This window comes from Charadrius vociferus, unplaced genomic scaffold (assembly GCF_000708025.1).
Source record: "Charadrius vociferus isolate BGI_N301 unplaced genomic scaffold, ASM70802v2 scaffold491, whole genome shotgun sequence".
NCBI classification, from domain to species: Eukaryota; Metazoa; Chordata; class Aves; order Charadriiformes; family Charadriidae; genus Charadrius; species Charadrius vociferus.
In genome coordinates, this window is record NW_009646960.1 from 565,840 (window position 1) to 578,635 (window position 12,796).

Here is a 12,796-nt window from a genome sequence, read left to right on the forward strand (position 1 = left end):
GACCAAGGAGAAAGGATAAAGCATTTAATCAGGATTAAAATAAGTACCGTATTGCCTGATATCCACGCAGATCTGGTCCCCTGGAACTGTCACATTTGTCTGAAGAGATTTGATGACTTCGCAAGTTGACCATATGTTATAGAACATAAAGACAGGCACAGCAGAGAAGCCAAAGACCCCAAGCCAGGCCACTCCAAGCACATAGGTGAGGAAAACAAACTGGACAGAGAAAACACACGTATTTCACCTTCATTCTTTGAAAAGAATACTTGAAATTTCCTTAAAAATGCTTCAAAATAATCTTTAAGCATACTTTCAAGAAGTCAAGTAATAAAACATTTCATTTCCAAGCACAAATAAAATCAGTAATCCCATTGCTTACAAATACTTAGGTAGTTTAAGTGCTACTAAGAAAGTAATTCAGACATTTCCTTTTTCATCAGCCTGCTTGAGTAAACAGCTTGACCCCCTAAAAGAACAGTCCATTAATTTCTCAAGATTCTCAGCTAAGCAGGGATGCTGGCTGTAGGCTAAAACCAATAAAATTCCAACAAAAATGAATTTAAGGAGGTTTTTTTTTAATTAACTGTAACATACTAGCATTTCTGTACAGCTTGCAAATCAAAACAATTGAGCGAATCGATGTTCACAGCTCTCCTGTACTCCCTGATTTATTGAAATCAATTTTGAGTGTAACATTTGAGAATACCTGCTTTTGAAAACATACCACAACCGTTACAGCAGATCAGAAAGATTCAAATGATCTAATACACATAGCCAAGAAGAAAAATTAAGTTACTTCACCTTAGAGAATCGTGGATTTTCCATTGAAATTTGCTGGTTTGGGTTTGCTCTTTTTTTTTTTAAAAAAAAAAATATTATGTGCATTTTCTTTGGTAAGATTATTGCTTTGGAAATCTCCAGTTTCCTCCTCCCACTGGACCTCTTCCCTTTCCCCCTCTTCTTCTATGTTTTATGGTGAAACAGTAGCTCTGGCATCAGTTCCTAGCTCCCTCCTCCTGATGAGACTGGGATTTGGATCCTGCTTGGTAAGTAGGGGACAGCTGCTCCATCTTGTGTGTTCCCTTTTCACTGTTATCTAACTGTAGGTGGACTGGAAAGGCTTCACTTCCAGTAAAGCACTGATGCTGTACTATCATACTCAAAACTTGTGTGCCAAAGAACAACAGCAAGGATGGGAAAGGCTCTGAGGGGAAAAATTGTCTCAGCCTGACCCAGAACTGATGGACTGAACTACTGCTGCAGTGGTGGAAGTTTGCATCCTCATAGTTTTTTGTTGTTTTTTTTTTTTTTGGTCCAGATGTGCTGAACAACACTGCAAACATTACAGCAAAGGTTGAGCAATTGGTCAGGTTTTACAGTCAGCGGAGGCGGTGTGTGTGTGGAGGTAGAAGTGCTTGCAAAACTAAGGGCTACAAAAACCCCCGCTAGCCTTTCAATTATACACAACTGAACCGAAACTATTTCGTTATTAGATAGTGCCATACACCAGACCTGTATGTTTTATGCTAATTGAGAATTCTCTCTTTGGATTTTGCTAAGGACCAAGTGGACCAGTTTAAAGGATTTCTATTCATACACTATACGTAAAATATGGGTTTGCATACATGGATGTGGAACAGTGCATGAGAGAAAGTACCCAAAAGCTTTAACTCCTAAAATAGCCAGGGAAAAACACACTTACTCTCACATTTAATGCAGTAACTGTGGGAAATGGCTATTCTGCATTACCACAGCCAACGCAAATAATTTAGGAAAGTCGGAAGTCTGTCGTCTGTAATAACCTTATGCAAGATGGAAGGGACTGCCTTTCAGGACCTTGCTTGGTAATGTAATGGAGGAAGAAGTAGAGGAGCTCTTGATCAAAGATGCAAAAAACTCACTGTATGTCCAAAAGCTCATTGTACATAGCTGCAGCCACTAGTTTGTTAAGATACTGTATCCCCTCCCAAACCTTGTTCTAACCCTGGTGTTTTACGCAGCTCTACCACTACACAGTGGCATACAGGAATTCTGACACCATGACTGGTACCACTGAACACTGATGTGTCTTAACAGAGCTCCAAGCCCTCACTCGGCTGCTAAATTCTCTCCTTCATTGTGTGGACAAATATGGGCAAACATGAAAATACATTTTTCTGTCGTATTTCCATGTGTCACGCTGGTATTTGTACAAGCAGCTGACAATCATGTGCCTGCAACTACTCAACTGCACAAGCAATTGTCTGCACTAATGAGATGCACATACATTTATGTTTCTAATGTATTCTGGATCTTTGGAAAACACTGCTTTAGCTCTAATTTTGCTCCTCAGTGAAGATCATACTTGCTAGAAAAAGAGCAAGTAAATGGCTGCTTAACTGGAAAGTTATCGGATGTCTTATTTTTATTAGCTCTTGAAAAATTCAGTAAGTATCCCACAGCACAGCGGAAAATTGTTAACCCTCTTGAAAATAAACATGCATCTCTTTTGTATTTAACCAGCTGAAAGTACATATTTTTAAAGTACAGGATATAGATTGTATATTAAAATGCAACAATCACATCAAAAGCCTCTTCTCTTTTCACCCACACTTTCCCGTGGGCGATCTGTCATACTGCTTAGCTTCCTCCATTACTACGAGCTTTGAATTCAGACTTTCAGAAATAGCTTTGAAATCCTGTCTCAGAAACATAGTTATGTTTCTGTTCTTGCAGAGTGCGCCCTAGGGGGCAACGTGGGTGAGAATCTGAAGTTTTATTTTTAGTTAAACTTTGTTTAAAATTTCATTCTGATACAAAAGTATACTGAAGGGAAGATGGCTTGTAACTTGAAGGCTTTAAGTGTTTCAGCTTTGTGAGAAAGACTATTATATCTGTATGCCTTTTGCCATCTGCAAAAGCAAGACAGCAATACTTGAATCAAGTACAAAGATGTTGTGAAGATTCATTCATGACTATTTGTCTGAAGGATCCAGACATTCTCAAGCAAAATTGACTGTGGAAATCAGAGGCATTACAGTTTGTTATTTTAATAGCTCTGCAAACCACAGCCATTTTACAGTCTGCCTTTAAGCATCACTAGTGTGCTCCATGTTTAAAAGCACAAATTTCATTTTGTCTCACATTGAGAGTTTTAAAATTAGCAGTCTCCATCAGCTTAGTTCAGACCAGTGGGTTCTGCTTTATGACAGTGGAGGAGCACCCCGACAGTCCATCTGCAGAATGTAGATTTGACCAAGCATCCTCGAAGATCAAAGAAGGATCTGCAACAGGGATTGATTGTGACCACCCATAAGGAGTTAAACAAAGAAGGCAGCAATACACTGTTGTTCAAAAACAAGAGGAGTCAAACTGAGCCCAACAAGTTTTAGCAAGCCCAGACCACTGTTCCCATTTCTGATACTACTCACCATTCCACTGATGCAGCGGCCACAGGCTGTTGTTTTGAACTCTCCATGCAGCTCCTTCACAGCACTTGTTGTATAAAAACCTTCTGCCAAAAGGATTATTCCGTATAAGAAGAAAAATGATGCAATGCCATAAATTACATACTGCATGAGCTGTATTCTAAAATGGGAAAGAAAGAAGATAGAATTAGATTTCAGTCCTATGAAAACAGTCAGTCCTCCCAAATCATAGCAGGTATGAGATAACTCGTTCTCTAGAAAATACAGTTCAAGGCTCCTTAACACATTTTAAGCAAGCAGGCTGCAGGAGAGCGCCAGTATGACTATCCCACTTCTACAGGTAAGCAATACTGGTGTTCATTAGTCTTGCATCTGCTCAAGCATCCCCTGATTGCGCTGCAGTTCTGACACAGACTGGTATTAGTCACCAGCTTGAAGCCGCAATTTCATGCCCCACTATGAAGGTGTTTTTTTTTTTTTTCCTATTATTGATGCTGACACCTAACTCAGGGAATGTCTGACAGGGACAACACAGGGCTTTGAAATGGCAAAGACTGGAGCTGAACTACTGGCTGAACTATCAGGCTCTGTGGTGATTCCTTTGGCTTAGGGAAAGGAAACAGTCCCTGAAATTCACCATTTCTCCCTCTAAAATCCATTAATGTACATTTGCAAAAATTTGTAAATTCAGTGATACTTGTCTGATACAAAAAAACTCAGCAAATATGCAGTGACTTCTCCTGGGGAGGAATGGCTTGCTCTACAGCCTAGGAGGATACTTCCAAGTAGGCAGGTAGTTTCAGTGCCTTAAGTCATGGCCGTGTTGAGCTCCCCAAAGTGTAATTACATTTTAAAAAACTGAAACAAATATTTAGGCAATGTTTCAATCTGAGGTACTCTGGAACCATCCAGAGGAAGAAGATCTCAGGGCACATGGTATAAGCACTTCCCTCACATATTACCTGAGAAAGTTCTCGATTCCTTAAAAATCTACCATCCCCAACGACACTCTTACAGTATTTGTACTCTGGCTAGAATGGAAAGAATAATTTCTGAATATTATCAATCAGATTCAGTATCTGAAGCTAATTGTTTTGGAGGACCAGAATGCCAAATCTTCCATACAAGTCGTACTTTGTTATTAGCACAACTTCTCCAGAACGTATACCTTTTTAAATGTAATTTAATTGTTGGGATGGTTATTTTGGATGAAGCTATTCACAGAACAGAGAGGTTAATTTTACATGTCTGTACTGCTAGTTTTCTAAGGAGAAATATATTTTTCCTCAAATGTTTTTTTCAATTCTTACCACTCTCCACTAAGTAGCTGCTCGCATAGACCTCCAAGGAGCATCTGCATGGTTTAGCTTAATTTAAAGAAAACTGATGACTACTATTTATATAGTTAAATGTTATACAGACAGATAGCACATCCCTTGTATCAAACTAGTATTGCTCATTTAAAATTATATGTGGGAAGTCTTATGTTTGTTTTCCAAACTGATTAAAAATAAAAATAACAGGATAAATCCGTTGCATCTGTGCTGTAAAGCATGACAAAATTAAGTCACAATTCAAGACAGTATAGAAGAATTCATTTCACCATCATTAATAGTCTAGGAGAGACTCAATGCATGTTACCAGAAATTAGTGATATAAAACCTGATTGAAAAAATCTGTTCCGAAGGGTGACTTACTAGCATAATTTTTCATTTATTTTATGTACCTGTGGCCTTAAATTATTTGCCCCCTTCTAGCACCCCTTCCCCCTTAACTTTCTTGTTAGGCCTCCACAGAGTCTGAGACCTCAGCCGCTTTGGCAGAAATTAGGCGTTTCCTCAGCTGCTGATGCTGACTTGACAAGAAACATTGTCAACGATTCTCCAAAATTTAAAACTTGCTGCCTGTTACGGCTTCTTCTGCAATTTCTTCTATTTTGCTCAAATGAAGACTCATACAAGAAGAGGGCATTTTGTTACGCAGTTGCTGAAGAACAGCTGCTCATGGTTTCTGGCCAAACGCTGTAGCTAACTGCAGGGTGCTCATGGCTCGCGCACTGGAGCTGGGGACATGGTGCCCGGCCACAGCCAGAGTGTGAGGGTGGAAGGTGCTGGGGTGGGGGACCCCCAGTCCTGGAGCCAGGTGGCAGGTCTGGGCAGAGAGGGTCCTGCAAGGGGGGAGGGAAGCTCCAAAACGGTGCTGCGGGACTGACACCAGTGGTGCCGGGGGATGGGAAGGGCTCAGCCGTCCACAAGCGCATAAAGGGAGTCAGTGATGAAAGAAAAGAAAACAAAGGAGAATTAAGTGTGTCGGGTTGGACCCCGATATCAAAGTCTTTGAATAATGTCCTTAAAGCTGGGTCTTAGGGGCAGGTAAGCAAAACACGCGTGCCGTGTTCATTGCCAGCGCACCCCTGCATGCGCAACACCCACAGGCGCGCACCACACAGGCCGCCTCTTCATGGCCTGCACAGGGCCCCCCTCCCCAAGCCCTCAGGTGGCTTTCAGAAGGTTTTGGCTGCCCTTCCTCAGGCCTGCCCCCCTGCCCTGGGACAGAGGTGTCTCCAGGGGCCAGCTGCGCACTGTGCCCGTGGCCAGTGCTGGCCCGTGGTGGGCAGTGGGCAAGAGGCCGAACCCAGACCCAGTCAGCATCCTGACACCGGTGCGCAGCCGTCAGGAATCACAACTTGTGCAAAATTCCTCGCTGCCACCTGACAAAAGCCTTTTCAAAGCCTGGGGGTTCAGCTGGAGGGGCCGCATAAAGGCCCAGCATGGTCAGACCACTGGCCCACAGCCTGGGACCGGCGTGTCCCTCAGCGTCAAAGAGAAGCAGAGGCTCACGCTGGTGGCGCTCGGCGCTGGCCCTCATGCAGGGCACCTTCCTCTGGTGTCATGGAGAAGCCTCGGGAGCACAAAAGCCTCATATAATTCACCGGTGGTTATTTCCAAAGGCTATGGTTGCAGAGACAAACATTTAAGCTCTTTCCAGTCTGTCCTCTCTCTTTTTTCTCATTTGTACAATCCCAGTCCACCTTCTTCTGAGGGGGGATGGACAGAACAACACTTCCTTGTTATTCCTGTCATTCCTTCAAACTTTGCATCACCAACAAACACTAAATCTACCCTCCTTCAGACTAAAATCATTACCCCTTGTTCTGTCACTACAGGCCCTGGTGAAAAGCATTTCTCCATCTTTCTTATAAATCCTCTTTAAGGAAGGCCGCTATAAGGTCTCCCTGGAGCCTTCTCTTCTCCAGGCTGAACAGCCCCAACTCTCTCAGCCTCTCCTCATAGAAGAGGTGCTCCACCTGATCACTTTTGTGGCTCTCCTCTGGACACGTTCCAACAGGTCCATGACTTTCCTGTGCTGAGGACTCAGGAGCTGGATGCAGTACTCCAGATGGGGTCCCCCCAGAGTGGAGTACAGGGGCAGGATCACCTCCCCTGACCTGCTGGCCATGCTTCTTTTGATGCGGCCCAGGATACAGTTGGCTTTCTGGGCTGCAAGCACACATTCCTGGGTCATACTGAGCTTCTCAGCCACCAACATCCCCAAGTCCTTCTCTGCAGGGCTGCTCTCCATCCCTTCATCCCCCAGCCTGTATTGATACTGGGGCGTTGCCACGACCCAGATGCAGTACCCTGCACTTGGCCTTGTTGAACCTCATGAAGTTCACAGGGGCCCACTCCTCAAGGCTGTCAAGATCGCGGTGGATGGCATCCCTTCCCTCAAGTGAACTAACTGCACCACTCAGCTTGGTGCTATCTGCAAACCTGCTGAGGGTGCACTCAATCCTACTGTCCACGGCACTGATGAAGATATTAAATAGTACTGGTCATCATATAAACAGGTTAAGCAGGATACACTGGTTGTTTGTGCATGAACACAAAAAAACCACTGCGTGCTGCTGGACAAACAAGCAACCTAATACTCAGGGATGGAGGCTGAGGTTTGAATCCATCTCTACTCATTTAGCATGAGGGTGTTATGAGGAATAATGGAAATGGGAGGCATACTTACACTTCACTCAGCAAAGCATGGTCGCTGGCAGTCGTGGAGAAGTGCTGCTCAAGGATAGACACGGTTCCCGTGAGTGCCACGTGGCCGCAGCCACAAAACAACGCTACCCCCGAGAAGCAGAGAATGGTTGCCACGAGCGAAGCATATGGCACTCCTCCTAGGCACTTAATGCAACATTCAAAGCAACCTAAGCAGAAGAGAGAAAGCAAAAGAAACATTATGAGCAAAAAGCAAATTATGAGAAAAAGAGTATTTGTATTCAGAGGAGGAATCTGTATTCCATGAGGAAAAGAATATCTGTTCTCCACTTGGTAAAAACCACAGGGACTAAAAGGCCCAGGCATTGACATGCTAAGCAAAAATCTATAGGTGGTGCAAGACAACATCACCCTCTAAAGCAGTGACCTACAGATCTGTTGGTATGGACTGAAAGCCCAGAAAGTGGGCTGAGTGCTCCTGTCTTTACAGGATCAAGAGGAGATCGATGAGACAGCCCATGAAATGGAAAAAGAAAAAAAATCACTTGTCTGAAGTGATCCATTGCAATTCAGCTGCTCATGCGGAGCTCGCCACATTTCAGCATTACTAACAGCAGGAGCAGCAGCTACGCTGGCACCATTCAGGAAGCCAAAGAAGCGAATACTCAAGACAATGAAGCCTTTTGGAAAAGTAAGATACGTTGCACTTCCATTGGAAGAGGAACACATTTAGGTCTGCAAAACTTAATCACCCTACACTCTCCCATGGCTCCCGAGTATCTTTTTGTATGCATCCGTATGAGGTTATAGGGATACAGATATTTTAACAACAAAAAAATGGAATGGGGGACACAGAGTAGCAATTTTTAATCGAGAGCAGTGAAGTGAAGCTGTACTACACAGACAATACATTTCCAGCTTTATAGGATACACTGGATTTACAGTGATCCCTGAATACAGTCTACAGTAGCATAATCACAGTTTTAATGAAATGTATCGTTTAAGCAGTCTGAGTTAACAAAATACCCCCCCAGAACTGCTGTTCTACAAACACTGTAATAAGGAGGTTGCAGCTGAATTGCCAGGTTCCTCCCGACCGCGTGGCCTGAAAACCCATCTGCTTGCAGAGCTGGGAAATGTAAATCGGAAACAAACACAGCTTTTAACTGCGCTATAATGGTAATGGCAATCCATACCAATTCATTACTTTTGGGTGATGGCATTAAGCTGTCTCCATTAATGTGCATTTCATACAACTGCGCAAAACACAAGCCATTAAGACAACGCTTAATGGAGCGACCAGCATTGCGTGTCGCAGGAACAGCCCGCTGCTTCTACGGGAAGGTACTAAATGGACAAAGCATTTGAAGGCAGGGAGACAGCTGGTGAGTACGTACATCACATCACATCTTCCCGCCCCAAAAATTCCTCGCAAAGATCAGCAAGTCTCCATCCGCCACATGAGGCAAGTTTATTTTTATCCCCCTCCCATTCCCACTAATGAATGAGTTGCAGAGCAGGCACTTCCGTGAAGCACAGGGGAATAATATCCATCTGATAATTGAAAGCTTTCTCATTTCCTAAGTGGGAAACTCTTCTTTTAGAGAGTCACTAGCAAGTGTCCTAGTCAGGCTTATGCAGCTATCACCACCGAAATGACTTATGATACGCCACTTCGCTAACTGCAGACCAAATTTAATTGTACACAGACAAGCCTGGGAAGCTTTTATAGTCAAGCCCACAGCTGGAGTCCACTCAGTAGGAACTATCTTCATGACAAAAATACTGCCGAATGAACAAACACTGCAGCTTAGCAGTGATGGGGAAAACAAAACCCAAATGCACGCTATCAGAGGAAATAATTTCTGGTTTTCAACTTATCACAGAGGTCCAGAGTCAAGTTCAGACACCAGACCTCGCAGAGCGATCTTCTGCTTTGGGGGATCTGCCTGAATGCAGCTCACAAGCCACACGCCAGACGCATCAGCAGTTGCACACATGAGGCTGGCTCGCCTCCGCAGCATCTGCTGCCGGGTCAGGCCCAAACCTCCAACAGTTAATCCAAGAAACGCTTGCACCTGGCACAGGATTAGCAGTGAAGGATTACCCAAGAGTAACGATGCTCCGATCCAGCGGGCAATGCTCAACACACACATGTGGCCTCAGCCCAGCTCAAAATGAATGGCCTTTCGGGCCACGCTCCCATAGGACAAGGTGACTAAACATTGCTTGGTGTGGAGGAGACTGATCACCTAATCATGCTGATCCACAGATTGCTTCGCAGAAGGATCCCATCAGAGGCAGGAAATAAAAAACAACTGGAAGCAAAGCCAAGGGATCAATGAAGTCCGAAAGAACAGCTGCCGGTTTAAGGAGATGGGGTCAGCTGGCTTGACAAAACTCTAAAAAACGGTATAGATCCAGGATTGACAATTAACCCCCCCACAAGGAGGTGGCTGTCCTCCTGGTGCCCCCCACCACACAGCTGCCTTTCCAGGCCACCAGCACAACACTCGCCCTGGAGAGTTTATTGGATCCCTTACCCAAACACACGGCAATACCTGTCACTGATCCACAGACCCTCGAACACAAGCCAACAGCGGCAAACCCCCTCTCATCTCCCACCAACTGGCAGCTGCATATAGCATCTTTGTGGCCGTATTCTTTATGTCTTTCTCTACAGCCCAAGTAAAAAGGCACCACAGTACCCAGGTGGCCTTTGTTTTATCAGTGCAGACCACGGCCAAGGGACGTCCTAAGAGGTGTCTAAAGCAACCACACTATTTTGAGCGAGGCAGAGAAAACTGCCCAGATGTGGAACTGCAGAAACTACTCACCGTCACACCAAGACCAAAGCAGGAAGCAGAGGGACTTCAGTTCACAGGGAAATAGCACGCTGCCAGCATGCAAGCAAAGGAAGCATCCCAAACCAGCATGTTTCCGAGAGAGCATCCATCCGTACATAGTCATTCTGCACCCAAATTGACAGCAGAGCTGCACAGCCGCCTGCCAGAGGGTAACTAACTGTGGGACACAACCTTATCAATGTGCTGGGGCTGCCAGACCCCCCACAGATCCCACTGCGAACACTTCTTAGGAGCAGCTTAAATCCATGCCTAGCCTGAGCAATATAGCTGGTTTTTATAATTTTGTTTTAAAGCAAGCCTCAAACAGTACTGCTGGGCACAGCTTTCAAAACCAGCTAAAATTTGAAGCTCATCAAGCACTAGGATACGCTTACCAAGCTTCCCAAACAAGCACTGAAGCATATTGGAGGATTCCTGAAAAAATTGAAAGCTTTCCAGGAAACGTGCTTTATGTAACCCCAAGTCAAGCAAGCATCTTCATACAGTACAACCGAAAACCCATGATGATGTTTGCCTAGTCCATGTTCACAAAACAACTTGCTAACGCACTGATGATAACTGCAGGCTGAAGGCCTGTGAACTCAAGCTGACAAAAAATAAGTAGTATTAAAATAAGTTTAGTTCAAATTTTCTGCTAGTTTTACTTTCCATATGGCAAACACGGTGAACTTTGCAGCTGTCTATCCGCTTCCAACACAACAGTGTAAAATGATTTAAATATGAAACTGTACAGCACAAACACACATCACTGCATCTCCCCTTTCAATGGCCATTTTGTGCGAGGCATCACTAGAACCTTTTGTGCAACTCAGCAGAATAAAAACATTTTTTGTCCTCAGGCTGGCGAGCAGCAGTTGCCATGGAGGCAGGTTAATAACAGCCCAATGATTTGCCCAGAGCTGCCTGTGATCTTGGCTACAGATTTAACACACTCTCAGAAGGAGGCCAGCTGAAACAAGGACTGAGATTATTCTCTAGGGAATGAATGCTATTAAACACACACATACACACACAAATATTCTTGCTAAAGGACAAAAATAAAGAGAAGAGAAAAAGCAGGAACCGGCTATTCTTTTAATCTCCTGGAAACTATCAGTCACAGGAAATTGGTAAAGGATGAACCTACATATGTACACTAATCGGCAATTGGTTGCTTAATGTATGAAGAACAACTGTACAATCCACCAAGAAGTGTACAGGCTATTGCATATATGCAGGGGCTTAGCCATGCAATTTCCCAAGTCAAATGGCAATTGTGTGGCTAAACCTTCTTCGGTACTTTAAGTATGGCTTTAAGATTTAAACTCAGGAAAGCAAGGTAATGCAGAATTAATGGAAAGCGGTCTTAAAAAAAAAAAAAAAAAAAAAGGCAATTCTCAGACCCTAACTCATCCTACTAAGGTCAAGATGGAGCGGAATGACAAAATCTGTGCTTCGGAGATGACAAAAACCAATCCAATGGGATCAGGTAGCTGTCTTGAGTATTCCCAGAGCTTGCTCTACAAAGTTTGCACATCAGTTCTTCAAGCCCGGACTTGAAAAGCTGAGACAGACGCATGTTCACAAAGCCATCCCTCAAAGTGAAGCATGGAAAACATGAGTGTCCACACCTCCTGGACAGAAAACCAGCCTGTCCTCTAACATCCCAAACTCCTCCTAGGTTGAACTAGTGCGTCAAGGTATCTCAGGTATGAATCATTGATCCTATAGTCAAGGTCATTATGGAACAAAAACCCAAGGAACAAAGAGAACCTGAAAGGAGGTTAGAAAAGCTCTCCATTTCAGGAAGCTAAACCTCCAGGCTTCCATGACTGTTTTCTGAGTTAGTTCTCACTTTCTTTTCCTTAGAAGTTTTGTTTCATCCCCTCCCATAATCTGTCTTGCTGTTCTGAAAGATGAAGCAATGGGCACCAGTTTTTCTCGTCACCTACTTCCTGTAATTGTGTAATGCATTTTTAGAAATCCTGGCATGTTGGACACCTGTCCCGTTAATACGTGGTTGAAATTACACGGCATGTTCCACCACAGAACCATGATCTCTATTGGCTTCAGCACCACAGCTCAGGGAGCAGGTGTGAAAGAACTGTTTTAACAAAAAGAAGGTTGCAAAAGACCCAAGGAAAGAAAAAGCACTAGATAACATCTTGAATGCAGCCATCGCATGTAAATCAGGCTCATTATTATACATCCACAGGAGCCTGGTGTTGGGAGCACTACTCCCAATCACAAATACATGTAAGAGGAGAACTCAAGGCTTTACATTCACCCTGTTTCCCCAGAGCTGAAGATTATCCAATACCAATTGTGCGTAATACCATGGGATTCCTAAACCACCACGGATCTTTGTCAGAAAATGAACTTTATGTCAATGGAAGTAAATGCCAATTTCACTTTCTGCCACCTACCGTATTTTTTTAAATCTCCATTCTGAATGGCTTATGCATGCTAGTATGTACATTTTCATACCTTACAGAATGATTGACAGCTACAGGGGAAGCAGTGAGGGATGCAGGAAATGACT

At 43.9% G+C, this 12,796-nt stretch overlaps 1 protein-coding gene across 3 annotated transcripts in view; it reads right to left on the reverse strand.

The window, feature by feature from the left end:
• The window catches only part of GPM6B (glycoprotein M6B), a 31,197-nt gene that overhangs the window by 5,153 nt on the left and 13,248 nt on the right, over nucleotides 1-12,796 (reverse strand). For all 3 annotated transcript variants that reach the window (XM_009895213.1, XM_009895215.1, XM_009895214.1), the window contains 3 exons: nucleotides 7,431-7,617; nucleotides 3,414-3,570; nucleotides 48-219 (listed from right to left, as the gene is read on the reverse strand). In XM_009895213.1, the coding sequence (XP_009893515.1) occupies nucleotides 48-219; nucleotides 3,414-3,570; nucleotides 7,431-7,617 (516 nt within the window). The remainder of the gene's footprint in view (nucleotides 1-47; nucleotides 220-3,413; nucleotides 3,571-7,430; nucleotides 7,618-12,796) is intronic.